At 40.8% G+C, this 13,419-nt stretch overlaps 1 protein-coding gene across 2 annotated transcripts in view; it reads right to left on the minus strand.

The window, feature by feature from the left end:
• Window positions 1–650: 650 nt before the first annotated feature.
• LYN (LYN proto-oncogene, Src family tyrosine kinase) overlaps window positions 651–13,419 on the minus strand; it is a 51,293-nt gene continuing 38,524 nt past the window's right edge. For both annotated transcript variants that reach the window (XM_059815474.1, XM_059815473.1), the window contains exons 11-13: window positions 8,959–9,112; window positions 7,008–7,139; window positions 651–2,006 (exon numbers count right to left, since the gene is read on the minus strand). In XM_059815474.1, the coding sequence (XP_059671457.1) occupies window positions 1,804–2,006; window positions 7,008–7,139; window positions 8,959–9,112 (489 nt within the window). In that variant the 3' untranslated portion in view covers window positions 651–1,803. The remainder of the gene's footprint in view (window positions 2,007–7,007; window positions 7,140–8,958; window positions 9,113–13,419) is intronic.

Below are 13,419 nucleotides of genomic sequence, written 5' to 3' on the forward strand. Positions count from 1 at the left end.
TTTTTAACTGTAATGTTTTCCAAATAGTTGCAATGGACTGTGTTGCTATTACATTAAAGACTTCTGAGAAGCAGTTTTAAAGGACAGCTGAGGACTGACTTCTCTCTTCCTGCCCTCCACATCAAAAAGAAACCCTACTAAGGATGCAGAAATGGCTGGTTCAGTTCTGTTCAGCTTCTCAAAGCTGATGTAAGGAAATGTAAGGAAAGCAGCATCCATTAATGTTTACCATTGCAAAATAATCTTGTTAGTGGTGATGTTCCCCTGTTCCACATGAAGCTACCACTCTGGATAGAACATCAGCCATTTGCTTTATCTCAAATTATTACCATACAACTTGCTTCAGATTAAGTGTTTATTAAAATTAAAAATCACCATACAATAGAAACTATTTACATATTTAACTGATAGTCTGCTTAAACTGTGCAGTTTGATTGAAGGAAGCCAATGGAAAAGAAAAGCAATTAATATTTATGCTGCTGAACTTCAACTGCAGGCACACTGAAGCTTTAGCAGAAAGATTTTAAGCTTCTGCAAAGTACCATTTGCCTAAATAATTGGGCAGAGGGGTGGCAAAGATGTGCTGGGTTTCAGTTGTAAGAACCAGTGTGACTTTAGGGAAAAAAAAAAGTAATCATCTATGTGGTAGTTACATTGCAATTGCACTAGCTCAGCTGTTTTGGTAAGTAATTTGATAGAACAATTCAATATGCACATCTTGGCAAACTGCATTCACTTTTATGAATTAGATTTATATACTGAGCAACAAACCTATAGTGTCGCTGCAGTGTAACTTGATATCCTATTGCATATTTCCAGATTGTTTTTGATAGTGCTAGAGCTAGTTTTAGCTTTAAAACAGATTTCAGGTTAGTTGATTAAAGCAGCAAAAATATAAGGAATATTCTTGAATAATTACAGAGGATTACAAATTAAGATTAAAATACTTTCACTGGTAACAGTCTCAGCAACTGCAATGAAAGTATTAACTTCCTTCAAAATCCTGTGCTTTCCTGTGGACTTCAGATGATGACCTTGGCTTTGTGGGAAACTGAACCGTTGAACAGAAAGCTAGGTGTGCTGCTGCTTCTGCCATCATGTGTGTTCATACTGCACTTCTGCATCTGTGATGGCTGTGCAATGCTTTGAAAATTATTTTAAATTTGAGTAATACAGCAGTAAAACAGAATAATCTTCAATGTAAAGAATTACATACATAACTCTTCCTTACAGGAAACCATGACGCCATTTAGAAAGTCTTACAAGAGGTGACAGTACTCCCATTACTACTGTGAAATAACAAGGATATAAAAAAAATTGTCACAATATGCTGTATTTCAAAAAAAAAAGATAATTTAAGAACACCACCATGTCTTAAATCTTTAAATTCGCCTTCATGACTTTTTCTTTTGGAAACAGCTGTTCATGCATCTTCTTGCCCCTTTTATAAAGATCTCCTTGTAATGTATGCCATGACTTAGATCCTCAGAAGGCTTTGTCAAACTCTACCAGTGCATGATCTCTTTCCTTCCTTCTCCCTCCCCAACCCAAAAAGCCTGCTTGGTTTGAGATGTTTCTGGAGATGCAAAACAGAGCATTTAAGGAGAACTTCAATCTTTAGAGGAACTGTTTTAACCAAATAAAAACATTATTATTTCTCTGTGGAATTACTCTTTCCTTCAGCATTTCAGCTTCCACACTTGGTTAAGACATCCAAACTCATGAAGTAATTGGTTTGAGCAATCTGTCCAAATAATAGTCTGTGACAATGATCCATGTCAATAGAAAAAATTGTTCTTTGTTCTATGGCTGTTGTTGATACTGCCCTTCTGTTGCTGTGTAGAAGTCATCAAGCACACTCTGTAGATAATCAAATGTTGGCCTCTCTTCTGCTTTGTCCTTCCAGCATGTTTTCATGATATCGTAAAGTTCAGCTGGACAGGTTTCCATGCGTGGCATTCGGTATCCACGCTGAAGGGCAACCATCACATCTGAATTGCTCATACCTTCAACAGAAAAAGAAAGTTTTGATCAAATTACCTCAATTCCTAAAGAAACAATTTTTTTCTTTTTATTTATTTACTTCACTTACTTTAAAGATCTTCACCCAATAATACAAGGCTATTACTACTTATTAATGATAGCTACTAATACAAGTTCAATAAAGAAGGCTGAGGTGTACACCGGCACCGAGGGACTTGCTTTGAAAATCCTGGGGGAAGATTTCTGTTTTCCCAGTTGAGTGTAGCAACCTCTTTAGTGCCAAGTCTAACAAAACTGTGAGAGAGGTCATAATTCTTGTCCCCCGAACCAGCTCCATTCTGTTCCTCTGACCAGTCTTGCCCCTGTTTGTTCTGCTTCCAGCGGTGGTGAGATTCACAGCAAAAGCCCACCCTGGCATCAGCCTTTGTCTCCACCTGCAGAGCTTCTAACCTGCTCGCTGTAGACCCCAGCCATACTGAGACAGAGAGCAGCCTACCTGTTTGACCATGCTGCTAGTCACCCTGCCCAATGTAGTAACACATTTTCAAATTTTCTTCTACATCAACTTTTGTGTAAGTAAGTGCTGTTGATTGCAAGATACTGGACGTGGTCACTCATGATACCATTTCTTGTAACAGGCAATTTCCCCTCCCTTCTTCCTCATCCTATTCCTATTGTGCAAAACCATCTTGCCAGCTGTGCTGAGCTTTGCTTTGTTTCCCCATTATGGTTTTCTTTCAGAGGGTAAGAACTCTTAACTACCAGAAGTGCATCCTGAGCCTCACGTGCCAACTAACGTCATGTGAAAGAGGCCTGCCCTGGACTCCATCCTCCTCCTCTCTTCCCCCTGTGCCCCTTCCCCCCCCCTTTTTTAAATCCTTGAGAGATTGGTTCACAGAACGATTTCAACACCTGCTCTCAGAAGGTCAGCTATGGCAGGGCCAACAAAAAGGCTCACCACTTCCTACCCAGAACCTGCCTTTCAGCTTGTCCCTTCCTCTGCAAATCTTATGCAACCCAGTGAAGTAATTGTGTCAGGATTACCTTCTCCAGGACACAGACTCTAAGCTTTCTGTACTCTAGTGAATGCTGTTTCTTCTGATGACTGGGCATGCAGGAAGCACCTGTGCTTCAGCCTAGATATTTGCTACCACCAGTGAAGATTTTCCCTCTATTGAGAAGGGTATTCCAGATCCCACAGCCACCGGCCACTCCTCGGGCTAAATGCTCCACATGGTGCAGTTCTGCCTGAGACTACAGTTTCTCAGGGCTTTTCTCAGGCAGCTCGGCCTCCAGTCAGGTGCGTGCCTGACATTCACTGCTCCTGCCTACATGAGTCCCCCAGAGGTGCAGGGAGAGCAGCTACACTCTGCTGAGAGGAGGCGGGACAGGTCCTGCTCCGAGCAAGGTCGGCAATGGAGATGCAGATGTGGTGCTCCCTGAGTACTTGGTGATTGTGCAGCTCCATCGCTGCAGACTGTGCAGATCGTTGTATGTGTTATCTGACTACTAAAGCTATGATTTAAGCCACTTGGTAGGTAAGGACACATGTGAATTACAACCAAATGACAACTTTATAACTACTTTGATTGTTCAAAATGACTGTAGTTCATAGGGTTGACTTCAGTTCAAGCTTTTTGGCTTTAACCAATTCTAGAACTACTGTCAGTCATGAAATCTGGGTCTGGATCAGAGTGCTTACTTTGGGCACATCTTTTGTATTTTCAGTTCCGCTTTGGAAGGATGAGTGAAGTTTTCCTGAGCTAACATTGCACACGTGTGTAGAAAAACAGCATTTTGAAGGTAGCAGTGGAATGGCATGTTGTCACAGAATAAGGAATTACTTCTATGTAACGACAAAATAAATACAGGAAGAAAGTCGATAAAGCATTTTATAGAGAACAGTGATCTGATTGCTTGAACTTAAAGAAATGGATTGTATATAATGTATGCAGTAAAACAGTTATTCATATTATGCAAAGTCTTAGTTAACTGTGTGTAACACTTGAAGACTGCTGCTACTGGTTTTGCGCAGAACAGGGCTGATTCTGTGTGTTTAAGTACGTTACAGGATTGTGCTTAGATCTAGTGTATGCAGGACTGATTTTTACATTCTGAATGCCAAGGTCAAAGCCTGTGTTTCAGCTAACCTGCAGCAAAACTATCTGTTAAATAACCATTTAAGTTCACAAGACAAAAAATGAAAATACTTTTATGAGTATTCCATAGTAAATACAATGTCATGAACATACTTGCATGTTTTGGGTTTTATTTAAAACAAAAAGCCTTACCTGTCTACCCCACAGTCCATGCAGTACTCTCAAAATAGCTACTTGTTCAACTTTTTTTGTGTGTGTGTCTAGAGAATTACCTGTCTTATCAAAACTACATCCTAATCAGTAAAAGAAATATATCCCATGTGCGTATTTGTTACACTTACACCCTCTTAAATGCTAGCAAAGGACATCATTAGCTCTAAAGGTTTGGTACATGTCTGTTAATTACACTGTGGTACCTGTTAACATACTATATAATCACCTGGAAAATAGTTTTAACAACCAATTCAACTTATTTGCCCAGAGATTCAGATACTTGTTTCATATTTCAGAGGTAGTTTCTGAAACTATAGTCCCACTAATTGCTTTGAGTTTCTCAAGAAGAGAAACAGCTGTTGGAATTTAAGAACAAATGTCACAAAAGCCCCAAGCTTCTTGGCTGGAAATGCTTCCTACCAAGTTGCCTGCCTAGGTTTTCTTCACAGGTATTAACTACTTGCCAGTTTCAACTTAAACTGTTTCATATGCAGCTTTATGCTGAATATTGTCTAGTTGCTGGAGCTGGTTAATAATTGAAAGTAATATTTTTAAGCATTCCTGTTAGAATTGAAAAATCAATTTACTGTTTCTCTCCAGTGGCTGCTGGTTACAACCTATCACTAGGTTACTCTTGCCATGCTGGGGTAATTTGCCCAAACCTGTCACATCTCTTCATGTAAAGTAAATCGGTCACCCATTTATTTTGCTGTCCTTCTGATTCTTCAGTCTAATAGGCTATTTCGATTTATACTTCTATTTAAAATAGACATATATCCCTCTTTCAGTTTAATGCAAGCAATGCCTGCAAACTATTAAAATCTTCCAGCATACAGTAAGAGGCTTCTGCTTCTAATTGCTGGTTGACAAATGAATCCACAGCGTATGGCCTATTTACAGTGCTCATAAAAATGCTCCCATATTAAAAAAAAATATTGCCCAGACTTCCCCAGAAGAGATATTTTCACACAGTAGTACAGCAGTACAGTGTCTGCTGTATGGATTGATTTTTTCCTTAAAATAAAAATATGATACGTTTTATGGAGGCAAAGAGAGAGCAGACTTAGCTGCGGAATTAAGTCTTGGATTGGGTTTTGTATTTTTGTAGTGCTGGTTTCCAGGTGAGCTCGTAGGTTTGCGCAGGGAAGGACAATTTTCAAGGCATCCAGAAATAACCTTGTGAGCCCAGCTCAGCGTAGGCAACTGTCTGGATATGCAGGCATGTGCTAACAAGGGAAAAAAGTATTCTGACTGTGGGAAGAACCATGCATTACTCAGCTGCATACAGCTCCCATCTGATCCTTCCTGGGGACATAAGCAGTGTTGAGAATAGCTTTAGGAGGACCTGCTACTCAGTCACATATTTTATAGCCCTTACCTAAAAACCAACCCGGAGCATATGTTTAAACACTTAGCTGTGCAAGCAGCCCTATCACCTCTTGAAGTTTAAGGGGGCTGCTCTTGAGCTTAAGTGCCTCCCTGGGCTGGAGCCTTACTGAGCAATGAGAATGTCTGGCTTGGCTCTGCCTCTTGTACGGAAAGTTGATATGTTCTTCCATAACGTGGTGTAAAGTTGGCCGCCAACACCCCTTCCCTGCTGCCTGAGTCTCGCGGGAGGTCTGGTCTCCCTGTGCCCAGAGGTGTTGAGCCTCCTGTCATTTCAGAACCCGGGACTCGGGTTGCCCAGGTCTGCCCCTTTGACATCTCTGGCAGTTCAGGATGCAGAATTCCAGCTGCTCAGGAAGTGGTGGTGAAAATGTTTTCACTGTTTAAACAGCAAGAGCTGCTGCACTGGAAGTGCTGCGAAAGCTTTGCTTGGATGAAATACCAGCTCTCCCTTTACTGCCTGTAAACTGCAGGATCCTAAGGGTTCTTCTCGTAAGTCACTCCATCTATGAGATGTGCAGTACAGACGAATATGACTGTACTTTCCCCATTTGCCCACAAGATAAGAGAATTTAGGTTAATTTTCCATAAGCTTAAATGAATGTGGTCTGCTACCCCGAGTTAATCAGCTATGCCTGAGATGTGACAATTTCGTGTGCAAAAATATCCTTCATACAAGTTGTTTCTGTGTGCTGGAAACATTAATATGTATTTTGTTTAACAGAAAGAAAAACGAAACATAAAGCACATAAACCTTTCCCAGCTACTTAATGCAGCTATGATTGATGTACTCCGCTGTGGTCTCGTACCTGAACCATATGGAATAATGAAGAGTAAATATCCCCAGCAGTACATCAACGCTGCTTTAGGGTCTGCTTTCGTATTCGTTTAGATTAGCTAACACTGACAAATTACTACAGCCTATTTGCTTGTGAAAACACACTTTCTTAGTACTTTCACATATTACAATATTAAAAAACCCCAGCAGCTTGCACAGCACCATTAGAGACTGTGCTGCTGACTGTAAAGCCGTGATCTGTGACAATTCAGCATTTGCTGCAGTTGCTAACACCTTTTGAATGTATGAAAATGACTACTTGTTCATGGTGCCATTAATCTGTTTGCTAAAATCTACCCCAAAGAAAGAGGCACGTGGTTTACACATACGGTGAATATAAGTTTTCAAAGCAATAACATTACCCGCAAGACATTTTCCAAATCACTGCTGTCACTACTGTCAGATGCCAGCTCTTTCCCTGGGTATTTTCCTTGCTTTTTAACACCAAAGTATAAATACAGAGTAATGATATAAACACATGCCCATACCTGGATAAGGAATCTTTCCATAAGTAACGATTTCATACAGGAGAATCCCAAATGACCACACATCAGACTTAATAGTGAAAGATCCATAGTTAATCGCCTCTGGTGCTGTCCATTTAATAGGGAATTTTGCACCTAAAAAAACATATAGTCTAAATCAATCACAGGAAAATTTAAACACTTGATATTAAGTCACTAAAAGGTCTTAAGCAACTTGCCTATGACACCTCTAGATTCGCAAAGTTACCAGCAACTCCTTCAGTCCAAGAGTTACCAGCAGAGATGTGCTGCCAGGACATGCCACACTGCATGTCCTGTGTTGGAGGTGCAAATAAGATGCCGAAAGTTACATAGCAGCTTTTAACTCTTCGGTATGGTGAATCACAGAATCACAGAATCATTAAGGTTGGAAAAGACCTGTAAGATCATCAAGTCCAACCATAATTTCTACTATAATTACAGTCACCATTTTCCCTTCTGTCCAGTGGTCAGGCAACAACCTTACAAGTCCCATCAGCTGGAACTTGTCAAGACTTTAACTAACTTTTCCTATTTTAAAGAAAGTCAGTCTAGCTTCAACATACACTGTAATGCATTTCACATTCAGCTATAGATGCAAAAGCAGTGGCAAGTCATATCTTAAAATACTGTCTTTCATGTCTAATTAACTGAGTCCAAAAAAACCCATATAAAAACAAGCTCCTTCCAGTTAAATAAGAAAAGTTCAAGCAGCCTTTGTTGGGGAATATTACATTAGCTCTTCAGGCAACGAATGGTAATACAAGCAGATTCTCTCTATGCCCTTTTTAGTCTGCTCTATCATTCTAGCACAAAATACCAGGTAAGCTAGGAAACTTTTCTGAATGGCAGAAAACACATCAAAGAAACTCGGCATAAAGAATTTATAACCTGAAAGGTTCATTTAATCAATACACAATGTCCAGAGCTAGCTAAAAACCACAGATACAGGTTCCGTACCTCTGAAAACTGCTTAATTGGACCCTTCCCTCTGATCTGTTGAATTACTGTTACCCAGTGACTGCTGAATAGCTCACCTTCCTTTAATCTCAACTGTAGTGCATTGTTCTCTTTCTTCCTCATACCTTAGTTTTTCCCCTCTCGTCCTACATTACCACAGTTTCCATCCAGACTGTGTGAAAATATGAGGTAGTGTCTTTAAAACGAGGGGGGGAAAGCCAGCCAACAAACCTGCTCAGAAAAGTTACCCTAACGCAATCTGTGCACGGAAGCATAAATAAAACCTTCTCACTACAGCAAACCGACTACAGACTTCTTGGAAGGATCCTTGGCAACATTAGCAAAACACACATGGCAAAACCCAGACAAATATCTTTAATAGTATGATTTCCCCTCTTGCCAGTCCGGACTCTGCTGTGATGTTATCTCCCATGCGTGTGCTGAACAGGGACATGGACCCAGCCTTCCCTACACGTAGCAGTAATGCTGCTGAACATGCAAATCAATGCTGCAGTTGCTAAAGCAAGTTCAAAGGTGATCAGTTCTGCTGAAGGTTTTCTTGTTACCAGCAACTACAACCCCTAGGGCTCCTTCCTTTCCCTAAGTGAAAGGAGGTGCATATGGCATTGAAGGATGTGAAAAGAAAATAACATAGTATTTTCTTGGTATTTAATTCCGTGGGATGGAAGCTGTGGGTGTGCAATTAATTTGTTCCATTTAGAAAAACTTGTGTGCAGTTAAGTACTCTCAATTTTCTTTGTTCTTCAAATTTATTTAAAATAAACTTTTCAAAAAGCCTAGGGAGCACAGAAAGGTTATTTGTTTCCTTATTCTTTTTTAAAGTTGTTGGCATTAGAATGCTGCCTCTAGGAAGTTGTTACGGCATTTTCTGTCCTTGGTGACCATATTATCGTTAGATACAGCCTCACTGCCTCCCAGAGGCTGAAGTTTTAAAGACAAAGATAAAAATACATACCTTCCCTTGCTGTATATTCGTTGTCTTCGATGACTCTTGCTAGTCCAAAATCAGCAATTTTGCACATCAGTAAGTCTGAAACCAGAACATTCGCTGCTCTCAAATCCCGATGGATGTAATTTTTTCTTTCTATGTATGCCATCCCTTCTGCAATCTGTAACAATGAAACAACTTTTTTCATATTTCAACACCACACAACACCACCAGCGGGTCTGACCTCTCTGTTCTTTCAAGGCATCAACAAAGCCGCATCCATTTATTCATTACCAGGAACTTCGGAACATTTTTTGAGATGGAAGCAAGGAAAGGGAGATTGCCATGGAAAACCTATGTGTAGATCCAGTCCTGCAAAACCTTAGTTACAGTAGCAGCCTCAAAAGAATTACCTGGGTGAATAACAGCTGGCAGGATTAGAGATATGTATTAGAGACATTTCCTGAAACAAAATCTTAATTAAAATGTTCCTGAGATTTCTACTAAAATATTCTCTTCCCCAAATTATTAACCAGTTTATTTTCCAAATACTAAGAAAATGGAAGGAATTAAGTTAAACAAGACACAGGTGTCATTTTAATGATTGATGAAGCAACAGTGCAGATAGAGTTAAAAAAAGCACAACTTTCTATTTACCCAGTATAGGCCTGGACAATCAGGAAACAATTACTAAGACAGGGCAAACAACTTTGTCTTTATTTTCTTCTACAACAACACGTACCTGTTCATACACGAGGAGTGTTTGGCAACAGCCTGCTCTCAGATACTATCATAAGTAAATTTAATTTGTATTTCAGCAGCCCAAATTAATTTCCAAACCAAATTAAAGATGATAAATGTCCTCAAAATACGCACTGAGGATGATTTTTTCAGTATTTACCCAGACTACTTTTTTTTTTCCCCTGAAGAAAAACATTTTACTCTTCAGAAAAACAGAAAGTGAAAGAATAGTTTCTAAAATCAGAGCAATAAAACTGATGTGTAGGTCGCATTCTGTCCAGAAGTTTAAAAGGAGCTAGGAAAAGAAGAAAAATAAACCCAGTGCTTGTGAGCTGTCAGTTTTTCTCTCCCTTGTAAGCCTCTGGTGATGGGTCATTCGCAGGCAGGGCCCACGGTCCTGGCTGTGCCGCAGGCACTGCTCCAGGACGTCTGTGGGTGGGTGACAGACAGGTCGCTCTCGGCCACATGGTTTGGGGAACGCACAAGCTCTCGGATTTGCTAATGAAGCGGCAGTAAAGCTGTAAGGGTCCTTCCCCAGTGCCAGTCCCCAGCACACTCATACGGGCTCTTTCCTCTCCACCTCAGGAGAATACAAGCGCGCGGATCTCTTCTCAGCGCCAGAGGTGCTCATTCCAGCCATGCAGTAAAGCAGGCGGGAACGCCTGAGCAAACTTGAAGAAAACAGTAACATCGCTTCCGCTTATCCATTTTTAAAAAGTCCCCGAGGGGTACTGCGAAGGCACGCACTGCCACCACTTACAACACAAAACCACACGGTCTTCGTTCCTCTTTTTCGGTTTAGGCAATGGAAAAATAGAGCCACTTGCCCTCCCACCTCCTCGCACTGCAAACCTCTTCTTACAAACTGATAGATTCTTCAGGGCAGGGTGTTACATTGCCCTTGTGCAATGCAGGCGGGTTCTCACACTAAACCAGAAAGAAACTCTGATGATGAAGAGAATGAAGAACACCTGCATTTCACATTTTCTAGAAATCAGTAAGATGTTTTATAATGAAGGAAGCAGCTACTAGTGAATAATTGCCACGGAGAACCTTACTCGAGACTTACAGACAAAACAGAAGAGTAGTATTTGATTAGAGCCTGCTCTGCCCCTCTTTCCTCCCTATGCGATTACTTGGGTTTGGAGAGGAATGAGAGATGAAAGGGAAGGTTTTGCTCTAAGATCAGTGCTGAGATTGGACTGGCCAGCTTGGAGGTTCCGGCCAAAATGCAGACAGGTCCACCAACGTCACCAAAACCACATCAACCATCACAAAGGAATCAACTTTCCTCCTGCTTCCCTGCACAGGTTTAACATTTGGGCAAACTGCTGGCTGCGGAATGAGGAACCACTTCACAAAAGAGACATTAGTGACAGCAATATTTAGTTTCCAAGCCCAACCAAGAGAAGCCATTGGAAAGACCATTTTATTTCCTCTTGTTTGTGCCAGACTCACTGAAGTAATCATCTGATTAGTCACAAACGAAGAATGTGACATCAAACAATCCACTATGTTTTCAGCAAATACAAACTACATTTCTGTGAAATTGCAGGATAATGGTTTTGACTGCATTGAATCAGAGAAATTCAAAGAAGCCACAGATGTGCAAGCATTTGGGCATGCAAAAAATTTCCAAGTAGGAAAGAATAATGGGCAAGGAATTCTGAATGGGAGAAGGAGGGGAGTCACAGCAACTGGACAACTGAATTCACACATCTGGTCACGTTAAACCTTTGCTTGTGGGAAAAGAAAAAAAAACAGAGCATTTTTTTATCAAGTGAATGGGTGTCAGAGCCCATGTGATAACTCTTTATGATAATTGTTGGGTTTTCATTGCCAAATAATATGTTAAAGGTAGAAAAATTCATCGGAACAAAAGAAAATTAAAGCCTTTTCCCCCCTCTTTTAATGATCATTGGTACCTGTCAAGACTGTTCGGCTACAAGTAACTACTACTCAGGAGCAGGATGGGAAAGCTAATTTGGGCTTCTGGAATATGTTTTGGGGCCTTTAAGAGAGGATTCTGCCTACACTGCACAAGTGTAACTACCAAGAAGGGAGCAGTTTCCCCTTCACCTTTAATGACCTACTGACATGCTTCTAGAAATACCCAGTTTAAATCCTTTTAAAAACAACAAACCAACAAATCTCTAAATACTAGGAATTATGCACCCAGGGTAAGCATGGAAGAAAAGTCTTCTGGAAGAAATAAATCACCCCTCAAGACAGCCTCTGTACTGTAAAGCTTCAGCTAAAAGTCACGCAATAAATGAATGACTTGGAGCCACAGTTCTACAGACAGCCCTGTCACCCAGTTGGGGTGTGATTTCAGCTGGCAGTGCTCTTTCCTCTCTGTTTCTGCTCTTTCTACCTGTAAAACAGGGTAACTATTTAACTTTCTGGAACACTTGTGGATCATTTCACAAGTAGGTATAAAACTCTCTCAAAATCCTGAAAGAAAATTGTAGCAAAAGTGTGACACATAGGATGTTGCTTTGAAAACTTCCCTACTTTCTGACCCATTCTTTTTGCTTCTGAAGGTGTTCGGGGAAAGAGGCAAAAGCAGCGGAGGACTTTGAAGTAGGGAGGAGAGAACCTACTGTCACAGAACAGCTACACCTTCTGAAAAGCAAAAGCACTTGGTCACAACTCAAAGGCTTCCTTGGTGAAACACCACAGCTGACGTTAAACAGCACGTAGAGGGATGGGCAGATCTGTGCTTTTTTCCAAAAGGTGAAACTCAGCTATTTTCATGTATTTTCTTTTCTGCAAAACCAGAGAACTTCTGGATTCCTTCATAGCTCTGTTTTTCAACTCAAAGACACGCTTGATTTAAACTTCCATTCCAAAGGTCTGTGATCCTCTTTTGCAAGAGTTATTTCAAACAAGGCATGTTTTACACATAGTTTGCAATGCTGTTTCTTCATGCAGAGAGGGGGTTACGGCAACACTGAATTCTGCTGTATGTACTGGATTCTGCTTGTGCATTCCCAGGCTCTATGTAAAAATGCGGAATACTAAAGAAGCCAGATGGGTTCGCTTAGGGTCAGCCTGATAGGACGTTTTTTACATCATGCTAAGAATGCATTATACCATGTTGAGAAGGAAAATTAAGTGACAGGGATCATGAAACAGAGTAGAATGAGTATGAAAGGGAATGAAAGAATAACAAAATATGAAGATTTTGTTTTTAATTAGAAAAGCAAGTTTTAAACAACCTGGAGGGCTGACAGGTACAACCTCAAGGGAAAAAAGTCTCAGGAACAACCCCACCATCAAAAAACTTCAGCAATTACAAGTGCAAGGGCAAATCACACTTATTGTAAAGACAGTGCCCGATGAGAAAAATTGAGACTAGAATAGACTATTTCAGTTGGAAGGGACCTACAACAATCATCTAGTCCAACTGCCTGACCACTTCAGGGCTGACCAAAAGGTAAAGCAAATTATTAAGAGCGTTGCCCAAATGCCTCTTAAACACTGACAGGCTTGGGGCATCAACCACCTCTCTAGGAAGCCTGTTCCAGTGTTTGACCACCCTCTCGGTAAAGAAAAGCTTTCTAATGTCCAGTCTGAACCTCCCCTGCCGCAGCTTTGAACCATTCCCATGCGTCCTATCACTGGATACCAGGGAGAAGAGATCAGCACCTCCCTCTCCACTTCTCCTCCTCAGGAGGCTGTAGAGAGCAATGAGGTCACCCCTCAGCCTCGTTTTCTCCAAACTAGACAAGCCCAAAGTCCTTA

The sequence above is a fragment of the Gavia stellata genome, chromosome 3 (assembly GCF_030936135.1).
Source record: "Gavia stellata isolate bGavSte3 chromosome 3, bGavSte3.hap2, whole genome shotgun sequence".
Lineage (NCBI taxonomy): Eukaryota > Metazoa > Chordata > Aves > Gaviiformes > Gaviidae > Gavia > Gavia stellata.